General features: G+C 45.8%; 1 protein-coding gene across 4 annotated transcripts in view; it reads left to right on the top strand.

The window, feature by feature from the left end:
- Positions 1-21,533, top strand: part of RAD21L1 (RAD21 cohesin complex component like 1) — a 775,557-nt gene that overhangs the window by 365,184 nt on the left and 388,840 nt on the right. For all 4 annotated transcript variants that reach the window (XM_029611932.1, XM_029611931.1, XM_029611933.1 and 1 more), the window contains exon 7: positions 15,448-15,546. In XM_029611932.1, coding sequence (XP_029467792.1) covers positions 15,448-15,546 — 99 coding nt within the window. The remainder of the gene's footprint in view (positions 1-15,447; positions 15,547-21,533) is intronic.

Raw genomic sequence — 21,533 nt, forward strand, 5'->3', positions numbered from 1 at the left:
CACGCCAACAGAGGGCCGACAAACTCCAGGCCTTAAAACTAGGCCGAGGGGGGTCGTACGCACCCCCCAAGGCGCGTTCTTCGCTGGGGCCGGCCTCAACGGCGCCTTCCCAGCAGCGCTGGGTAGCCTTTGTTGAGCCCTCTACCTCCACACCTGGAGGTCATCATGGGCAAAAAAGTCATCCAGAGACATCCCAAGGCAGAGACCCTATGCGAGATAAGGGAAAGAGCCGAAAAGAGTTGTCGGCGTCGACGGTACGACCGACAATGGGGCCTAGTGCTCACAGGCCTTCAATGCGGAGTAACACGGCACAGGATGCATCTACCCCTTCTGGGATCGACGCAACACATACGACGCCGCTTGCACTATCTCGTCCACCGATTCATGCGTCGAAGGCGCCTGAAGGGGAAAAACGAACCATGCGCCGACACCGACGCATCGAGCGACGCCAGCCACATCAGCGCCGTCAACGCATCGACACAAAAAGACGACCACTGAGTCCGCATCAAAAGAGGACACGATGCGGACGACGCAAGTGACAGCGGGCACCACTGACTCCTCAACCCCACCGCACAATTGCCTTCTTTGTCCACCAAGAAGAAGGAAAGGGAGGGGGAACGACACCCTCTTGCTCCTCATTCTAAAAAACGTGCGAGACACCACATCCCATGGCCAAGGATTTCTGCCCTTGGAGTTCAGTGCTCCTTCCTCCCCTAACTCGGACAAAGAACTAGTCCCAGTACCAATTCCTCGCTCTCCCTCCTCATCCTCAAGATCTACTCAGACATGTCTTTGGTCTCTAAAAACCGTATTAGCGGCACTGGCTTACAGGAACCGCTTTCTAAGAAACAAAAGGTGATAATCACACACCCCATCCGGACTCGGATATATTGCTAGCTGCACTGCCGCGAAGAAGCGCAACACAGCGACCGGTCATGCCTCCGCAGACACAGGCAGCGTTTTCCACCTTATCTCATGCTCTGGCGGGGTTCTTTGAAGTCATGCAAGCTTCCTACAAGTTACCGATGAGTTCTCCAAGTACTGGACCGCCGTCTCCACAACAGTCGGTACATTCCACACCGATACATTCACCTACACCACCGAGCTTTGTTCAGTCGCCATTACCCATCAAGGTACCGGCACCTCAGGACTTTCCATCCCATCCCACGTCACCTACGGTCACACTACCACTCCCGACTCGTCTACGGGATACCCCTCGGAACCGGAGGAACAGCCTGCTGAACCGTACTTTCCACCTGAGGACCTCACTTATCCCAAATTCTTGGAGAAAATGGGCAAGGTATTCAACTTAAATATACAAAAGGTACCGGACCCTAGAGCCGAAACCCTAGGGTTACTCAAGACCTTTGTCCTTCCGGCAGAACCAACAGCATTGCTGGCACATAAGGTTCTGGATTCGGTTCTTGAACGTTCCTGGGAGTCACCGTTCACACTACTGGCAGTCTCTAATAAAACGGACCTTAAATTCAAGATGCAAAAGTCCCCCTACTACATGCCTACTCAATTGCTCCATGCCTCCTTAGTGGTGGAATCCACCATGGCACGGGCCAAGAAGTCCAAGCTACACTCGTCCACTCCCCCGGGTCGAGATCTGAAATCTTTGGACGACTTTGCTAAGAGAACCTTTCAGGCGTCAATGCTGGCTGCCCGCATTGGCCATCATCAATTCTACATCATTCAATACATATACAAATGTGTACTGTGCCTCAAGCACAGCTTAGTATCGCAGGCTCTGGCGCCCGCAGATCCGGTCTTGATGCAAGATGTCGAAGAAGCCATATGGCATTTACTGCATACAGTGTACGAGGGCTTCGAGGCTTCCTCCAGGGTCTCCGCGGCGGCTATTGCGGCACGTAGGGTCGCATGGTTTCGTGCAAGTACCATGAGACCAGACGTGCATGACAAACTGGCCAATTTTCCCTGCAAAGGGGACAATCTCTTTGGTTCCAAATTTCAGGAGACAATAGCGCAACTCAAAGAGCAGTCGGTGGCGGTACAATCTCGCACCACTCCACAACCCTACACTGCGTCTAGGAGCTACTATGCCCCGCCCAGAAGACAATCCTTCCAGTGACGCCCGTACCGCCCTTATACCTCGTACCGTGTGCCACCGTATCAGCCCCCTCCAAAGCAACAGGCACAAGCAAACCAAAACCGCAGAGGCCGTGAGCGGCTTCAACGTCCAGCAACACAACTACAACATCGAAGTCTAACCTCTATTTTTAGATCTAGCTCCGCCACCATCACAGCAGGTATTAGCAGGGGGCATAACAACTCACATCCAGCAGTGGGAGAGTATAACATCAGATCAGTGGGTTTTGGACATTGTCCACTGGGTATATCGAATCCCCTTCCTGAGCCCATCGCCCCTTCCTCACCTCACATCCAGAGGGACCAGATCCAACCTCATGCAGTTGCAGAAGGAGGTATCTTCCTTACTCCATCAACAAGCGATTCAGCGCCTCCTTCCATCCAACCAAGGCATGGGGTTCTACTCCCCATACTTCCTCATTCCAAAGAAGTCTGGGGATCTGCGTCCTATATTGGATCTACGAGACCTCAACAAATTCATTGTCAAGGAAGAGTTCAAAATGATCTCTCGCAAATCCATATTGCCCCTAATTCCACCCACAGCTTGGATGTGCTCAATATTTATTTATTTATTTTATTTATTTTTTATTTTTATATACCGACATTCTTGTATAATATACAAATCATACCGGTTTACATTAAAACAGGAAATGCAGGAAAAAAGTTACCTTTGTCAAATACATTTAACATTAATAACAATGAAAATTGTTAACAAGGGATAACAACTATGAAAAAAGAGAAAGGTAAACAAAAGAGGAAGAAACATAGAAGTTTAAAAGAAAAAAAACGAAAAAAAAAATAGACCTCAAGGATGCGTACACTCATATTCCAATGCATCCTTCCTCCTGGCAATACCTATCCTTTCAAGTCCATGGCCAGCACTTTCAATACAAAGTACTTCCCTTCAGTCTCTCAACAGCACCCAGGGTATTCACCAAGTGCATAGTAGTGGTGTTGGTGTTCCTCCGTCAGCGGGGAATAATAATTTTTCCCTATCTGGACGATTGGCTACTAGTAACGTCCAGCCCGCAGATGCTACTACAAAACCTTCACGATACGATTTGTTGCCTCATTCAGTTGGGCCTGATCATCAACTACCAGAAATCCAATCTACATCCTACCCAAAGAATTCAGCTCATAGGAGCCATATTAGACACGACAAAACACAGAGTTTTCCTGCCACACAAATGGAGACTCTCGATGCGTTGTCTCTTCCGGCGCCTCCAACCCACACCAGCACCTTTTGCTCTTCAAATTCTAACAGTGCTGGGGCATATGGTGGCAGCCATTCATGCAGTCGCCAATACCAGACTTCACATGCGTCACATCCAATGGGATCTCAAACGTCAATGGCGACAACATTCTCAACCCCTCATGACGAGAGTATCCTTAACACCAGCCATGTCCAGGGAACTCGACTGGTGGCTACAAGCATGATCGCTCACCAGGGCGCTCCATTCTTGCTTTTACCTCACAATGTGGGACTCACCACAGATGCCTCCCGCAAAGACTGGGGAGCACATCTCAACCACCTTCAGACACAAGGCCTATGGACCCGACAGGAATAGTTGTATCAAATAAACCTCCTAGAACTCCGAGCAATACAATACACGTTACGGACCTTTGTCTCCCATCTTCGGGGTCATCGAGTAATGGTCTACACGGACAACCAGGTAACCATGTTTTACATCAACAAACAAGGCGGATCAGGCTCATGGGTCCTATGCAGGGAAGCCCTCACCATTCTGCTATGGGCTAACCGTCACTCAATTCAGTTGCAAGCAATCTACCTACTGGGCATCTCCAACCCAGAGCAGACAAATTGAGCAGAGTGTTTCACCCCCACAAGTGGTCTCTCAACTCAATAGTGGCAGAGGATATCTTCCAGAGATGGGGGAGACCGACGATAGACCTCTTCGCCACAGAATCCAACCAAAAGGCGACTCGTTTCTGCTCCATTTGGCCAAGCCCATACCGGACCGCCCAGGATGCCTTTCTAATCCCATGGACGGAAACCCTAATGTATGCATTTCCCCCCATTCCTCTCATTACCAATACTTTACAAAAGTGCATGCAGGACGGCGCACAACTAATTCTAGTGGCACCAGCTTGGCCACGACAACCATGGTACACAAACCTCCAGCTCTCCGCAGCGGAGCCCTTTCGCTTACCAAATCGAGAAGACCTCCTGTCACAAGAGGCAGGTTCCCTCCTGCACCTGCTACACGCATCCTTACATCTGACAGTGTGGAGGTTGAGCGGCTCCTTCTCTCTGAACAAGGATTTTTCCCATTTCTGTAGAAGACGTGATTTTGGCATCCTGGAAGCCATCCACGAGACGTAACTATCAGCTCAAATGGAGGTGCTATGCGGCATGGTGCGCATCAAAGGGGACAGACCTGCTCACCTGCGCCTCGAACATACTCCTGACTTATCTGCATACCTTATACGTGGCAGGTCTTGCCACAGCTTCCGTTCGGGTTAACCTTAGTGCCATAGCTGCCTTCCACAAGCTACATGAAGGTCAACCGATTTCCCTTCACCCGATGGTCTCGCGTTTCCTCCGAGGGCTTACTCACCTTCGCCCTCCAGTAGCCAAACTCCCCGTACCCTGGAAACTCAACCTGGTCTTAGAACAACTAATGCTACCCCCATTTGAACCAATGGAATCGGCGCATCTCAAATACTTGACTTGGAAGGTAATCTTCTTAGTTGCGGTCACGTCAGCTCGTCGAGTTAGCGAATTACAAGCCTTAGTACACTATACCCCATATCTACAGTTCTACCACCATAAGTTACTCCTTAGAACTCATCCCACCTTTCTGCCAAAGGTGGTATCACAATTTCATCTGAAGCAATCCATAGAACTACCAACGTTCTGTCCAAAACCCCATCAGAACGAACGAGAAAAACTTCTGCACACATTGGACTGCAAGAGAGCATTGGCTTACTATAAGCAACGAACACACTCACCTAACAGAGTTTCACAACTATTTGTATCTTTCATCCCAAATGCTCCAGGACTTCCAGTAGCGAAGCGGACTATCTCTAGCTGGATTACTCAATGTATACTCTTCTGCTATGAAAAACAGCAGTCCAAGTTGCCTTCGCTTCCCACCGCTCATTGAACCAGGGCGGTGGCAGCTTCATTGGCTCACTTAAAACACGTTCCACCACTGGACATTTGTAAGGCCACCACATGGGCATGCTTTACACACATTTACTTCCCATTACTGCTTAGACCAGCAGATGGCGGATGATGCCAAGTTGGGACGAACGCTGTTACAGTCATTCCATAAGTCACCGGCGGGGTCGACTGGCACGCAACTACCAGCACGCCGCACCCACTACATGAACTGGAACAAGTCAGTGCAGCATGCTAGGGAGCTTCGGACTCCCATGACAGCATGGCTAATTCAGCCCTGCTATCGACGGGAAAAGGCAAGTTTGCTTGCCATAAACGGTGTTTCTGTAGATAGCAGGATGAATTAGCCATGCTGACCCACCCACGTCCCTGCACAGTCGACCGTCATTGTTGCACGACCACTCTTGCTTTATCACAGACTGAGGAGAGTTGATCCGAGCATGGGAAACCCCGCGCAGTCTCAGAGCAAAGCTCTGACATCGCTTTGGAAGCTCCACCTCCCGAGCCTGATTGACAGTTCCCATGACAGCATGGCTAATTCATCCTGCTATCTACGGAAACACCGTTAAAGGCAAGCAAACTTGCTTTTATCTGAAAGAATAAATAACTGATTCACATCTACCTGTTCTAGACCTCTCATGATTTTAAACACCTCTATCATATCCCCCCTCAGCCTTCTCTTCTCCAAGCTGAAAAGTCCTAACCTCTTTAGTCTTTCCTCATAGGGGAGCAGTTCCATTCCCCTTATCATTTTGATCACCCTTCTCTGTACCTTCTCCATCACAACTATATCTTTTTTAGAGGCAGCAACGAGAATTGTACACAGTAATTTCCATAAGGAGAGGTACCAGGCACATTTGCCCTCTTTCTCCATTATTGTTTTTATGTTTTTTGGAACCACAGCTGTGCTCTATTCAGATGACTAGGAATATAAAAGGTATGGGGTAAATTTTCAAAAACGGCGCGTTGGCGTACTTTTGTTGGCACTCCAGGTGCCAACAAAAGTACGCGGGATTTTAGTAGATACGCGCGTAGCTGCTAAAATCCTGGATCGGCGCGTGCAAGGCTACTGATTCTGTGTAGCCGGCGCGTGCCGAGCCGCGCAGCCTACCTCCGTTCCCTCCGAGGCCGCTCCGAAATCGGAGCGGCCTCGGAGGGAATTCGCTAACGCCCTCCCCTCACCTTCCCCTCCCTTCCTCTACCTAACCCACCCCCCCGGCCCTGTCTAAAACCCCCCCCTACCTTTGTTGGGGGATTTACGCCTCCCAGAGGGAGAAGTAAATCCCCGCGCGCCAGCGGTCCGCTGGCGCGCCTAGACACAACCCGGGGGCGGTTCCGGAGGGCGCGGCCACGCCCCCGGGCCCGCCCCCGAAATGCTGCGTCCCGCCCCGAAAACGGCGCACCGCTCTGCCCCACCCCCGACACGCCCCCAACACGCCCCCTCGGAAAACCCCGGGACTTACGCGAGTCCCGGGGCTCTGCGTGCGCCGGTAGGCCTATTGAACATAGGCGCACCGGCGCGCAGGGCCCTGCTTGCGTAAATCCGCCCGGATTTACGCGAGCAGGGCTCTTAAAATCCGCCCCTATGCAATTAGGCACTCAGGAATTTAAATATGTGTTATTTGCTGATGATATTCTGGTGTTTCTTACCAGTCCTGTAAACTCACTGGGACTAATGCATTTGATTGAGAGCTTTGGGAAAATCTCGGGTTTTAAACTGAACAAAGACAAATCTGAAGCTTTGGTTTTTGCAGGCAAGGTTCCCCTTGCGGTGGGCTCCTGGAAGTTTTTCATATTTAGGTCTCCGGATATTTATAGACCTAGCTACCATATATGACATTAATGTTTCCTTGCTAATAAAATATACCAGGCAGAAGATTAGTGACTAGTGAAACTTGCCTTTGTCATGGATGAGTAAATCTTTTCAAATTAGTACTCTTCCTAAAATGGCTATATGTATTTCAAAATCTGCCACTTTTATTAAAGAAAGAAAATTTGATAATATTGAATACTTTAACACTCACTTTGTTTTGGAGGGGAAAGAAATCACATATACCTTTGAGGAGGTTAAAGAAGGATTGGGGAGAAGGAGGCATAGGGTTCCCAGATTTGGGGAATTATAATCTAGCATGTTTATTGAGAATAATCAGGGATTTGATATATGTTAAATCTGTATATGTCAGTATGAAAAGGGAGAAAGAATTGATTCATCCTCTTGATCCTAAATATGGTTTACATGCTCCTTATGGTAACTTGCATGTGGGTGGTCTAATTTATCTTGATTTCCCCATTCAAATGGGTTTGGAAGAAATTGACTAGACAATTTAAGTGGTCATCATATTATTATTAGTTATTACCAATTCAAGGAAATTTAGAATTTCCTCCTGGTAATAACATGGCTGACTTTCAACGATGGAAATCAAGGGTATCACACATTTACACCATATTTTGGATGAAGGGGGAAAGATTATTTCATTCCAGGAGTTGAAAAAAATCAATATGATTTGAATGACATCAGCTATTTTTCTTATGTTCAACTGTGACATTATGTGGTCTCACTGCTCTTGAGCGACTTAATTCCAGAAAAAAGGAATCTATTAGAGGTAATTATTAAGCACGAAGAGAGGAAACATCTCCCTTTATCAGCAATATACAAAGATTTGCATAAATTTGCACAGAGTCTAATGTAGAGATTCTTTTGAATTGTTGGCTACAGAGGAGTGGCTTTAGGGTTTATGGACCAAGTGTTTAAGTCATGTTTTAAACATCTGAAGACATTCTCCTTTAACATGGCATCAGGGAAATGCAATTTAAATTTTTGAGGAGAGCATATCTCCTAGACTTGCGCATTCCAAGCTGGCATATCTAATTCACAGCTATGTGTTAAGTGTAATATGGAAGAAAGTAAACTGTCACACAGTTTTTCGTCCTGCTCACAAATCAAATCTTTCTGGAATTGAGTGGTTGGTTACATCTCAAGCATCTTAGGATATAATCTTGTAAATTCCCCTGAAGCATTACTGTTTGAACAGTTTCCATTGATGTTTTTCAAAACTAAGGGAGATGGGTTATTTACACTAAAGGCTTGCGTTCTCAGTAAGAAGTGAGTCCTTTTGAACTGGAGGAGCAATAATCCACCCTTTTTTTGGCAAAATATGATGCAGATGGAAAACATGGCTTCCAATGAGACTTTAAAGCGATGCAAGATATTTATGAATACTTGGGAAAAATATATCCAAATTTTAACACCAAGACTAAGGAGAATAATTTAAAATACTGGTTCTTGGGTCTAAGTCTGCTGAACAAGTTGTGATGCTGTTGGGTAGGTCATTCGATGTGAGGATATGCTAAGTGGGAAATTTGAGGGTTTTTTTCCTTTCCTTTTGGATTATATGCTATGTAGAGAGAGGGGAGGGATGGGAAGGAAGGGGAAGGGGGTGGTTGGATGTGGGGGGGGGGGGGTAAAAAACTGGGAAAAATGTTTGGATTTATATTAGCTGCAATTAACTTTGGAATGCATAAGAAACACTGGGGTAGATTTTCAAAGGGGTACGCGCGTACCCACCGAAAACCTACCCCAAACACCCCCTGCGCGCGCTGAGCCTATTTTGCATAGGCTCGGCGGCGCACGCAAGCCCTGGGACGCGTGTAAGTCCCGGGGCTTGCATGGAGAGGCATGCCGGGGGGCGTGTCGGGCGTGGCGGTCGTGACACGGCGTTTCGGGGGCGTGGCGCGGGTGATGCGACGTTTGGGGGGCGGCGCCGCGTGCGTGGTTTCGGCCCGGGGGCGTGGCTGCGCCCTCCGGAACAGCCCCCGGGTCGGGTGATGGCACGCCAGCAGCCCGCTGGCGCACGCAGATTTAGATAGGTCCGGGGGGGTGGGTTAGGTAGGGGAAGGGAGGGGGAGGTGAGGGGAGGGCGAAAGAAAGTTCCCTCCGAGGCCGCTCCGATTTCAGAGAGGCCTCGGAGGGAACGGAGGCAGGCTGTGCGCCAATCCCAGATTTTAATGGATACGCGCTGCTAGGCGCGTATCTATTGAAATCCCGCGTACTCTTGTTTGCGCCTGGTGCACGAACAAAAGTACGCGCTCGCACAAAATTATAAAATCTACCCCACTATATTTTAAAGGAGATGAAATTACTTCTTTCTGATGAAAGGCTAAATAAGTTGGGACTTTTCAGCTTGAAGAAGAGACGACTAAGATGATATGATAGTTTTATAAAATCATGAATGGGATGGAGCAAGTAAGTAGGAAATGTTTTACTCTTAAATAATACAACACTAGAGTACACAATATGAGACTAACAAGTAGCTTATGTAAACCAAAAGGGAGAAAGCATTTTTTCTCTTAGTGTACAATCAAGATATGGAATTTGTTGCCTGAGGATATAAGAACATAAGAAATTTCCATACTGGGTCAGACTGAGGGTCTATCTTGTTTCCAACAGTGGGATCATTTATATGATCAAGGCATATAGCATAACTGGATTTAAAAGGGGTTTGGAAAAGTCCATTAACAGTTATTATTCAGGAATAACCCACAGCTTATACCTGGGAATCACTTTTAAATCAAAGGCAAAAAAATGTATATCACACACAAAAACAAATCAATACATAAAATGATATACCAAAAATCCTAAATAAAAAAAAGTTTATCACAAAAAATAAGTTGATTCAAATTTATCCCAGGAAACCACAAAATTGTATCCTTATAATCTAAAAGTCATCACATCCATCCCAACATGCACACTCCTACATACAAAACATATTAAAAACAATGTACACAGGGACTGCCTCCCAACATGTTTCGCTTGGCAAAAGCTTCTTCAAGAGAAAGTCCACAGAGAATCTTCAGATCGCAAGAGTGGATACAATTCTATAATTCAGTAATTGATTGCAGGATACAAGCCTTTTCCTTTGATTGCAGGAAACAAGCCTTTCCTTAATCACTGACTCCCTACTTGCCCTACCCTCCCCCCCATCCTTTCCTCTTCTACTCTTCCATATTCTCTTACTTCCCACCCTCTGCCAACAGCCAGCTTCTGATATCCATCCACTATAATACATGCCAACCCTCTTCCCTCAATGTTAATGTTCTAATATGCCTCCTTCGTTATCATTATAATAAGTTTACCTTTCTTTTACTCATTTGCTTCCCATAAATACTGCTTGGTTTCAAATGCTTCCCACAAATATTTTACCTCTTGTTAAAATATTCTACCTGCTGGTAATCTATTTTGCCCCAGAAATTTGTTATCCCATTAATATGCCCCATCATTTATTTATTTATTTATTTACAATTCTTATATACCGCACAATGGGGCGGATTTTCAGAGCCCTGCTCGCGTAAATCCGCCCAAAACCGGGCGGATTTACGCGAGCAGGGCCCTGCGCGCCGGGAAGCCTATTTTACATAGGCCTCCCGGCGCGCGCAGAGCCCCGGGACTCGCGTACGTCCCGGGGTTCTCGGAGGGGGGCGTGTCGGGGGGGCGGGGCCGGAGCGCGCGGCGTTGCGGGGGCGTGTCGACAGCGTTTTGGGGGCGGGTACGGGGCGTGGCTACGGCCCGGGGGCGTGGCCGCGCCCTCCGTACCCGCCCCCAGGTCGTGGCCCGGCGCGCAGCAGGCCCGCTGGCGCGCGGGGATTTACGTCTCCCTCCGGGAGGCGTAAATCCCCCGACAAAGGTAAGGGGGGGGTGTAGACAGGGCCGGGTGGGTGGGTTAGGTAGGGGAAGGGAGGGTAAGGTGAGGGGAGGGCAAAGGAAAGTTCCCTCCGAGGCCGCTCCGATTTCGGAGCGGCCTTGGAGGGAACGGGGGGAGGCAGCGCGGCTCGGCGCGCGCAGGCTATACAAAATCGATAGCCTTGCGCGCGCCGATCCAGGATTTTAGTGGATACGCGCGGCTGCGCGCGTATCTACTAAAATCCAGCGTACTTTTGCTTGAGTCTGATGCGCAAGCAAAAGTAGGCTGATCGCGCTTCTTTTAAAATCTACCCCAATGGGTAGGGGACTATCCGTCTAGGCGGTTTACATATTAGTACATACACAAGCAATATTACACATTAACAAACAGATCATAAAATCATATACAAACACTTTAAAATTCATTACCAAGGACATGTAGTGAATAAACTTAATATATATTGTATGCATGAGTGAAGAGATAGAAACATAGAAACATAGAAATGACGGCAGAAGAAGACCAAACGGGCCATCCAGTCTGCCCAGCAAGCTTCACACATTTTTTTCTCATACTTATCTGTTTCTCTTAGCTCTTTGGTTCTATTTTCCTTCCACCCCCACCATTAATGTAGAGAGCAGTGATGGAGCTGCATCCACGTGAAATATCAAGCTTGATTAGTTAGGGGTAGTAGGGGTAGTAACCGCCACAATAAGCAAGCTACACCCATGCTTATTTGTTTTACCCAGACTATGTTATTCAGCCCTTATTGGTTGTTTTTCTTCTCCCCTGCCGTTGAAGCAGAGAGCTATGCTGGATATGCATGAAGTATCAGTTTTTCTTCTCCCTAGCCGTTGAAGCAGAGAGCCATGCTGGATATGCGTGAAGTATCAGTTTTTCTTCTCCCTTGCCGTTGAAGCAGAGAGCTATGCTTGATATGCGTGAAGTATCAGTTTTTCTTCTCCCCTGCTGTTGAAGCAGAGACCTATGCTGGATATGCATTGAAAGTGAAGTATCAGGCTTATTTGTTTTGGGGTAGTAACCGCCATAACAAGCCAGCTACTCCCCGCTTTGTGAGTGCGAATCCTTTTTTCTTCTCCCCTGCTGTTGAAGCAGAGAGCCATGCTGGATATGCGTGAAGTATCAGTTTTTCTTCTCCCCTGCCGTTGAAGCAGGGAGCTATGCTTGATATGCGTGAAGTATCAGTTTTTCTTCTCTCCTGCCGTTGAAGCAGAGAGCTATGCTGGATATGCGTGAAGTATCAGTTTTTCTTCTCCCCTGCCGTTGAAGCAGAGAGCCATGCTGGATATGCGTGAAGTATCAGTTTTTCTTCTCTCCTGCCGTTGAAGCAGAGAGCTATGCTGGATATGCATTGAAAGTGAAGTATCAGGCTTATTTGGTTTGGGGTAGTAACCGCCGTAACAAGCCAGCTACTCCCCGCTTTGTGAGTGCAAATCCTTTTTTCTTCTCCCCCTGCTGTTGAAACAGAGAGCTATGCTGGATATGCGTGAAGTATCAGTTTTTCTTCTCCCCTGCCGTTGAAGCAGGGAGCTATGCTTGATATGCGTGAAGTATCAGTTTTTCTTCTCTCTTGCCGTTGAAGCAGAGAGCTATGCTGGATATGCATGAAGTATCAGTTTTTCTTCTCCCCTGCCGTTGAAGCAGAGAGCTATGCTGGATATGCGTGAAGTATCAGTTTTTCTTCTCCCCTGCCGTTGAAGCAGAGAGCTATGCTGGATATGCATTGAAAGTGAAGTATCAGGCTTATTTGGTTTGGGGTAGTAACCGCCGTAACAAGCCAGCTACTCCCCACTTTGTGAATGCGAATCCTTTTTTCCACATTTCCTCTTGCTGTTGTAGCTTAGAGCGATGTTGGAGTCACAGTAACCATGTGTATGTTTATTGAATAAGGGTATTATCTCCAGGCAGTAGCCGTCATTCTGGTGAGCCACCCACTCTTTATTGACGGCCTCTTGATTTTATGGATCCACAGTGTTTATCCCACGCCCCTTTGAAGTCCTTCACAGTTCTGGTCTTCACCACTTCCTTCGGAAGGGCATTCCAGGCATCCACCACCCTCTCCGTGAAGAAATACTTCCTGACATTGGTTCTGAGTTTTTAGCAATTTCTTAAATTCTATGCGACTAGCTGTCAGACGGATATCCCACTAGATGTTTCCTCCCAAATATGTACTTTATAAACTGCTCTGTTAGAAATATGTACTCTATAAATATGTCACCTATATACTGCTAATAATTAAGTCTCCTTGGAAACCACAATAATATGCTACCTGTGTTACCTATTTTTCGCCTTCTACCATGCATAAATTCCTTATCCTTGCTACCTCCTCCCCCCTCCTCTCTCCCCCTTTCCTCTCCTTTACCCACCCTCACCCCTATCAACTATCTTAGCCCTGCTAGCCAGCAGCCAGTTATGTTAATTGTTATCTGTTATTTATTTCTTTATGATATAGTTAGATTATATGCTATATCAGTTGTAACTAGATTCGCAAATCATTATGTCATTCTACATTGTTAATTACGGAATTCTCACCTCTACCTTCTACTCCTGTCCTTGCCTTCCATTAACCAAGTTCTCGGGACCCCTGTTTTTTTGTAACTTAATCTTCTTTCTGATGTTATAATACCCCTGTTCTATGTGAACCAATATGATATGCTTCATGAATGTCGGTATAAAAAAGATTTAAATAAATAAATCCTCATGAGCAGATTAACAGTTAATGACATTGAAAGAGATTACGATTTCCCGATATTTTCATCTAAATCAAATATATCATCCTAGGTGTATACCTGGGAGTCAGCAATAATGAATGGACTTAGTCTTTCGAATCTGCTGGGTACTTCCTAGTGACTTGGATTGGCCACTGTTGAAGATAGAATGCTGGCTCAATGGATCTTTGCTCTATTTTAACATGGCTCATTTTTTTATTTACTTATTTATGTATGTTTGCTAGATGTCCTCCTTACATGCCATAAGTTTGAGGTGGTGGCCAAAAATTACTAAACTAAATGAGGTCCATATTCAGTCACTGTCCGGATAGCACAGTTAGCTGAATAAGTTTATTCAGCTAATTTTGGAAGTATATTCTATAGTGCAACCACATTATTGAATATAACTGGCTATCTTAAAGTTAGTCAGCTTTCTTTATCTGGTTAATTTAGGACAGCTCTTTGGTTCGACCAGACTTAATCGGATGACTTAACCAGCTAATTCAACTCCTGCAATTATGCCCCTACCTTAGCCATCTAAGTGACCAAATCTTCATTTAGCCGGATAAGTTCAGTATCTAGGGTATTCCTGGTAAAAAGGCAGGTCCAATTGCAAGCCAGAAAAGTGGAAGCTATATCCAAATACCAGTTCAATGAAGAAAGCAATTTGAAAAATCCTCTCTTGGGTTCATTGAATACTTTACCAAATTTTATTACAAAGCAAAACTGCTAATGAAATTACTATATGAGTAGTCCCCCTGACAGAATCCAATGGACAGAGATCATTGATCATCAAAAGGTCTTCATATGGCTATAAAATATGTTATAGAATCCATGAAATATTTGCTGATGTGCTTTTAATTCACCCTCATAATCAATCACAAACACCTTAAATGGTTCTATAGAAATAAGATGTCAAATGGTGGCCATGTTGCTTTTCTCCTTTCTTGTTGGAGACTTCAGCTGGTGATTCCCATATGCATCCTACTGAATCGACTTATGATCAGAGAAAGTATATTTGCTTCTTTGATGACAACAATGCAGTGAGCCTTACAACTCACTTGCTTCTACACTGAGTTGCTCATTTTCCAGTTTTGTTGTAGCTTAACTAGTTAAAAAACTGAAGAGCAGCAAGTTTGGTGGCATGCGGGCATGCGGAAACTCCTGCACATGCCCAGAAACGTTTCCTAGAAAGCTCTGGAAAAATTCACTGGTGCCAGCACAAGACTAGATCATGTGACCCATCTGTTTTGCTTCTTGCATTGCTGTCATCTGAGAACATAAATTACAAGCAAGCAATGCTTTCTATGTTTAATCATAAATAATGCAAATGTGTATATAGTGTTAGCAATTCAAATGGAAGTCGGTATGGATATCTCAGTAGCTGTATATGTTGGACTTAGTCTGAGTTGCTAAAAAATTGTCAGTATAGAAATACATAGTGCAGTAGAATTTATGGAGAATGTTTTTTTGGATATCTGTATCTACTGAACAGTAGAACATTTCTATGTAAATTAATTCTTTACAGACTGTTCACATATTGCCAGCATGAAAATTGGTTCTCTTAATGAACCATCATTACTCTTTTCTCGTCTTCAGAGCTATTAATAGTGGATTTCATTTTATTGCGTTGTTTTCACTCACAATTGGCTAACATGATCTCATGCCTGTATCCCTTTTGTACTAGAATGGTCCCCTGCATGACAGGCGTCAAGATCATAAGATTACAGTAACAGTGGGGCTTCTGTTTGCTGCCCATTATTAATATCGTATGCATTTTTTTAAGACAATTTGTTAAGTACTGAGCAAGATGGACTTACTGAAGATATTCTGGACATAAGTAAAGAGATTCCTCTCCTTCCAGCTATTGAAAACGATTCTGTGGGTAAGTCAATACCTCTATACAAATCATTCTTGAGAACCTTTTTGATGTATTATGTCTAGTTCTAGATGCTGTACCTCTGAAAAGATATAGACAAGAGAAAAAGCAATCCTGAAAAGGGTGCCAAAATGGTGCTATACACAATGGGGTAGATTTTAAAAGAAGCGCGATCAGCCTACTTTTGCTTGCGCATCAGACTCAAGCAAAAGTACGCTGGATTTTAGTAGATACGCGCGGAGCCGCGCGTATCCACTAAAATCCTGGATCGGCGCGCGCAAGGCTATCGATTTTGTATAGCCTGCGCGCGCCGAGCCGCGCTGCCTCCCCCCGTTCCCTCCAAGGCCGCTCCGAAATCGGAGCGGCCTCGGAGGGAACTTTCCTTTGCCCTCCCCTCACCTTACCCTCCCTTCCCCTACCTAACCCACCCACCCGGCCCTGTCTACACCCCCCCCTTACCTTTGTCGGGGGATTTACGCCTCCCGGAGGGAGACGTAAATCCCCGCGCGCCAGCGGGCCTGCTGCGCGCCGGGCCGCGACCTGGGGGCGGGTACGGAGGGCGCGGCCCCGCCCCCGGGCCGTAGCCACGCCCCGTACCCGCCCCCAAAACGCTGTCGACACGCCCCCGCAATGCCGCGCGCTCCGGCCCCGCCCCCCGACACGCCCCCCTCCGAGAACCCCGGGACGTACGCGAGTCCCGGGGCTCTGCGCGCGCCGGGAGGCCTATGTAAAATAGGCTTCCCGGCGCGCAGGGCCCTGCTCGCGTAAATCCGCCCGGTTTTGGGCGGATTTACGCGAGCAGGGCTCTGAAAATCCGCCCCAATATGTTGTGAGATTTAAGGACTTGGATGTGTATACTTTTTAGGCAAGGGTATATATATTAGAGTTATATTATTTATTTGTTTGTTTGTTTATTTATTTATCATTTTTTATATACCGAGGTATAGCAGGGTTGCCTTCACTCCGGTTTACATACAAAACAACTTGTTACATTGAACGATAATTTAAAATTTGAAAAAATTAACAATAATGAGAGATGGCATAACTAGGAAAATGAAAGAACAAGATAAACACAGTGTAGATACACTGAATAGAAGAACAGAGATATCTGAGTACATCATAAAAAGGAAGCATCTGTAGCATGAAACAGGGGACATTGTCCAAGGGGGATATTGTATGATAGCAGGCTATGGGAGTATACTTTAAAGTCATTGAATGCAGTCCTTAAAAGATTGGCTGAATAGCCAGGATTTTAGGTCTTTTTTGAAGGATTTTAGGTTTTCTTGATTGGTGAGGAAATGAGGTAACGAATTCCATAGCTTTGGGCCAATGATGGAGAAGGCTCTGTTTCTGGTGGAGGATAGTTTGGCCTGTGGAAGTGAGGGAATCACTAGTTGAAGTTTACTAGTTGTTCTTGTTGTTCGTTGAGAGCAATGTATGTGAATGATGTCATCAAAGGCAGTGTAGTCGGCCTTATATATTGCTTTGTGGAGTATAGAGAGAACTTTGAATTCTATTCTTTTTTCAATAGGGAGCCACTGTAGTTGGTTGAGAACAGGTGAAATGTGATCAGCTTTTCTTTTACCAGTTAGAACTCTGGCCGCAGCATTCTGAAGAAGCTGCAAGGGTCTCAAAGATGTTTTTGGAAGGCCGATCAATAGGGAGTTGCAGTAATCCAAGCCGGAAAATATGAGGGCTTGTAGGACGGTTTTGAAATCATGGGGGTGAAGCAGTGGTTTTAGGTGTTTTAATATTTGAAGTTTGTGAAAGCCTTCTTTTATTTTTGTAGAGATGTGTTTTTTGTAGTTTAGATCAATGTCTAACCAAAATCCCAGGTCTTTAACGCTCTCTTTAAGTTGGATGAGGGTCTTGTCAAAGTGGAAGGGAGGAATTGTTTTAAGTCCAGGATTTTTTTTGGCAATTAGAATACATTCGGTTTTGCTCGTATTTAGACATAATTTAAGATGAATTAGCAAGTTTCTGATTGCATCCAGGTGTGAGGCTGCTTTTGACATAGCATCTTCTATCGAGGAAATTGGAATGAGGATTTGTATGTCATCGGAATACATGTAATACGTTATGTCAAGTCTTGATAAGAGATGGCATAAAAGGAGTAAGGTAGATGTTGAATAAAATGGGTGATAGTGCTGATCCTTGTGGCACACCTGTTTCGAGGGGGATGGGGTTCGATGAGCTATTATTGATGGAAACTTTGAAGTATCTGTTATTGAGGAAGGATGTAAACCAACTAAGAGTTTTGCCAGTTAGCCCAATGGATTCTAGACAGGAGATAAGAATTTTGTGATCCACTGTGTCAAAGGCTTCAGAGAGGTCTAAAAGAATCAGAAGGTATCCTTTTTTGTTTTTTGTTGTTAATTATAACTTAATTATATTAATAATGCACGATAGGCAACCAATTTTGTGGAATAATTGTTGCCATATTCCTGACAAATAAATGAAGTTAGTGGAAAAAAACCACAAAAGTTAGGGTCTTACATAGGTTTCTATATGTATCAGGGAAGACAAAGGGAGAAGGTATGAGACTATACAGAGGGAAGGCTAGGCAAAGAAAATATCTGGAATATTTAGATCAAATATTTTGTCCCAGGACAAGCAGAATGCTAGTCCTCACATATGGGTGACATCATTGATGGAGCCCTATTGCGGAAAACTTTCTGTCAAAGTTTCTAGAAACTTTTGACTGGCACTCTGAGCCCACTGAGCATGCCCAGCATGCCATGATATTCTCAGCCACAGGGGTCTCCCTTCAGTCTTCGTTTTTCCGTGCTGCTGTTGGCATCGCGGAGAAGGAACCTCTGTGAGTTTTCTCACAGTTTTGTCTGACTAAAATCAGATTTCAGAACCATTTATTCTCTCCCATATCGGGGTCCCTCGGGTTACCACCGGCTGGTGAGTAAATCTTAGTCTCTGTTTTACTCTCTGAGTAAAATTTTTTTCCTCTCACGTTTTCTTTCATTTTCATCGACGGCTGTCGACGAAAAAATATGGCCACAGGATTTAAAAAATATCCCAACTGTAATCGGACAATGTCCATTACAGATCCACACCTCGAGTGTGTCCTTTGTTTAGGAGAAAAACTCGACGTAACAACATGTCCCAAGTGTGCAGAAATGACCGCGAAGGGAAGAAAGGCCCACCAAGAAAAGATGGAGCATTTATTCCATCTACAGCTTCTGCTAACCCCTTCCACATCGACTCAATCATCTCCGGCCGGAGTCTCCAAACGTATAATATTGAAAAACCGTCGTCCAGAACGGTCGAGGGATCATTCATCGCCGACACCATCGATAGCATCAACGACGTCAGCGACCGAACACCATCCAAAGCATCGCCATCGGCACCGACACCCATCAATACCAGAGGCGCTTCTCTCTCCGGAGGAATCGACCGCGAAACGGCCTAGACTCCAGGAAACACCGCTGGCTTCGACGCCGAGGCCTTCGCCCCATATCGAAGCACCGATCGTCGAACCTCCATAGGGCCCTGTGGAAGGACCATCGACACCTCCACTGCCACCACGTGTAGCTGCTTTGCCCACACCAGCTATCAAGGAGGAATTGTCGGATTTCATCCATCAAGCGGTGCTCCAAGCCTTGAAGGATCAACACACGTCGATACCGGTGCCCTCACCAATGCCAGTGCCCTTACTGATGCCGGTGCCTGCACCGTTGCCGGCGATCCCGCCGATGCTGGTGCCTGCACCGATGCCAGTGCCTTCACCGAAGCCGGTGCCCACACCGATGCCGGTGCTCGCACCGATGCCGGCGATCCCGCCGATGCCGGTGCCTGCACTGATGCCGGTACCACAGCCGAAGACTATACCGAGGCGACCATCGATGCTGATTCCAATGCCGATGCCCGACCCGATACCATCGATGCCGATGTCACCTAGGGCTCCAGGACATCCAGAATTTGCACTGTACCAGCTTCTAATGAAAGAATTGGATGAAATAGTCGGTGCTATTCCATCAACTCCATCCAAGCCACGAGAAGAAGTCCCTGGACGGATCCCTTTAGATGATCCACAGCCAGGTCCTTCAGGACTTTCTCATCCACCAAGGTCTTCTCCAACATCTCCACATCAGGGTGATCCAAATGATACCTGGGACGACAGGCATACAGATACTTCTTCTGAAGGATTTATGTCTGATCCTTCCCCTCCAGAAGAACGAAAGAAATCTCCACCTGAGGATTTATCCTTCACAAATTTTGTTCAGGATATGGCGGACACCATACCGTTTACTCTGGTAGCCAAAGAGGATGCTAGACAGCAAACACTGGAGGTCCTCCAATTCGTGGACCCTCCAAAACAATTCTTGGCTGTACCTGTCCATAAAGTCCTCCTAGACTTACAGCACAGACTCTGGAAGCACCCATGCTCAGTACCAGCTATCAATAAGAAGGTGGACACCACTTATTTGGTACAATCTGTCCCCGGTTACCAGAAAGCACAACTGCCACATCAATCAGTTGTTGTGGAGTTGGCACAAAGGAAATCAAAACGGATAAGGCTTCAGTGGGAACACTGAGAGGAGAGGAGAGGATCACCTTGCTGGTGGCTGAAAGGAATCAGTAAGTTTTTGCTTGGGACATTGTCTTTTTTAAAAGTACTGGGGCAAAGTTAACTATTTGGGAATATTATTATTTATTTATTTATTTAAAGTCTCTTCTATACCGATAGCCGTTCGCACATCGTATCGGTTTACATAAAACAAATAACTTTTGGGCAGGGCCCTTACAAGTAACAATCGAATACAAGTAACAAATGAAAAATAATGGGGAAAGGTGTGATAACAATTAGAAATGTTTTAAGAAAGGGAACTAAATAAAGGGGTATCATATGCATTTACAGTAACAGGAACTATAGATAATACTGATTGGCATAACAATAAATAAATAAATACGACAACTATAATATAATAACTACAATGTACAGGAGCCAGCGTTCTTAAAGCATTCTTAATCATATTCGAAGGAGGAGGTAACAGGTCAGCTACTCGAATTGTTACTCGATTGCTGTTAGGGATTTTTATGTGGGGGGGGGAGGGGAAAGGGGGTAAGCTTGCCGGAACAACCAAGTTTTAAGTTTTTTTTTGAATTTAGGAGTAGAGGTCTCAATGCGTATATCAGGAGGCAAGGAGTTCCATATAGTGGGGCCAGCAAGGGAAAATGCTCTGCTCATGGTGGAGGAGAGTTTGATAGATTTGATTGATTGAGTACGGAGGGTTCCTTGTAGGGCTGGGCGAGTAGGTCTATTGGAAGCGCGGGGGAGGAGAGGCGGGTTGATCCAGTTGAGGTTTGCATTTAACAGACTTTTATGGATGAGGGAGAGTGCTTTGTAAAGTATTCGTGAGGGTATTGGGAGCCAATGGAGTTCGATAAGCGTGGGAGTAATGTGGTCTCTTTTTTTAGAGTTTGACAGTATACGTGCCGCGGCGTTTTGTAATAGTTGTAATGGTTTGGTGTGCGTTGAGGGGATGCCAAGGAGGAGGGCGTTACAGTAGTCTATTTTAGACAGGCTAATAGACTGAAGAACTTTACGAAAATCAGAAAAGTGTAGCAATGGTCTGAGTTTTTTTATCGTTTGTAGCTTAAAATAGCAGTCCTTTATGATAGAGTTAATAAATGGTTTAAAAGTGAGATAGTTATCAATGAGGACACCTAGGTTGCGAGTGTGTGCGGAGAAAGATGTAGATGCATATGAGAGTGGGATAGCTGGAAGAGGCTGCTTATTAGAGATGATTAAGAGTTCAGTTTTGTTGGGATTTAGAGCCAAGTGCATGTCTGTGAGGAGTTGGTTAATGGAGGAAAGGCAGGATTCCCAGTTTTGTAGGGCAGTTTGGAGGGAGTCAGAAAAGGGGAAGAGAATTTGCACATCGTCTGCATAAATGGAATGCTTGATGTGAAGGTTGGTGAGAAGGGTGGTAAGGGGAAGCATGTAGATATTAAAGAGGGTAGAGGAGAGGGAGGAG

The sequence above is a fragment of the Rhinatrema bivittatum genome, chromosome 8 (genome assembly GCF_901001135.1).
Source record: "Rhinatrema bivittatum chromosome 8, aRhiBiv1.1, whole genome shotgun sequence".
NCBI lineage: Eukaryota > Metazoa > Chordata > Amphibia > Gymnophiona > Rhinatrematidae > Rhinatrema > Rhinatrema bivittatum.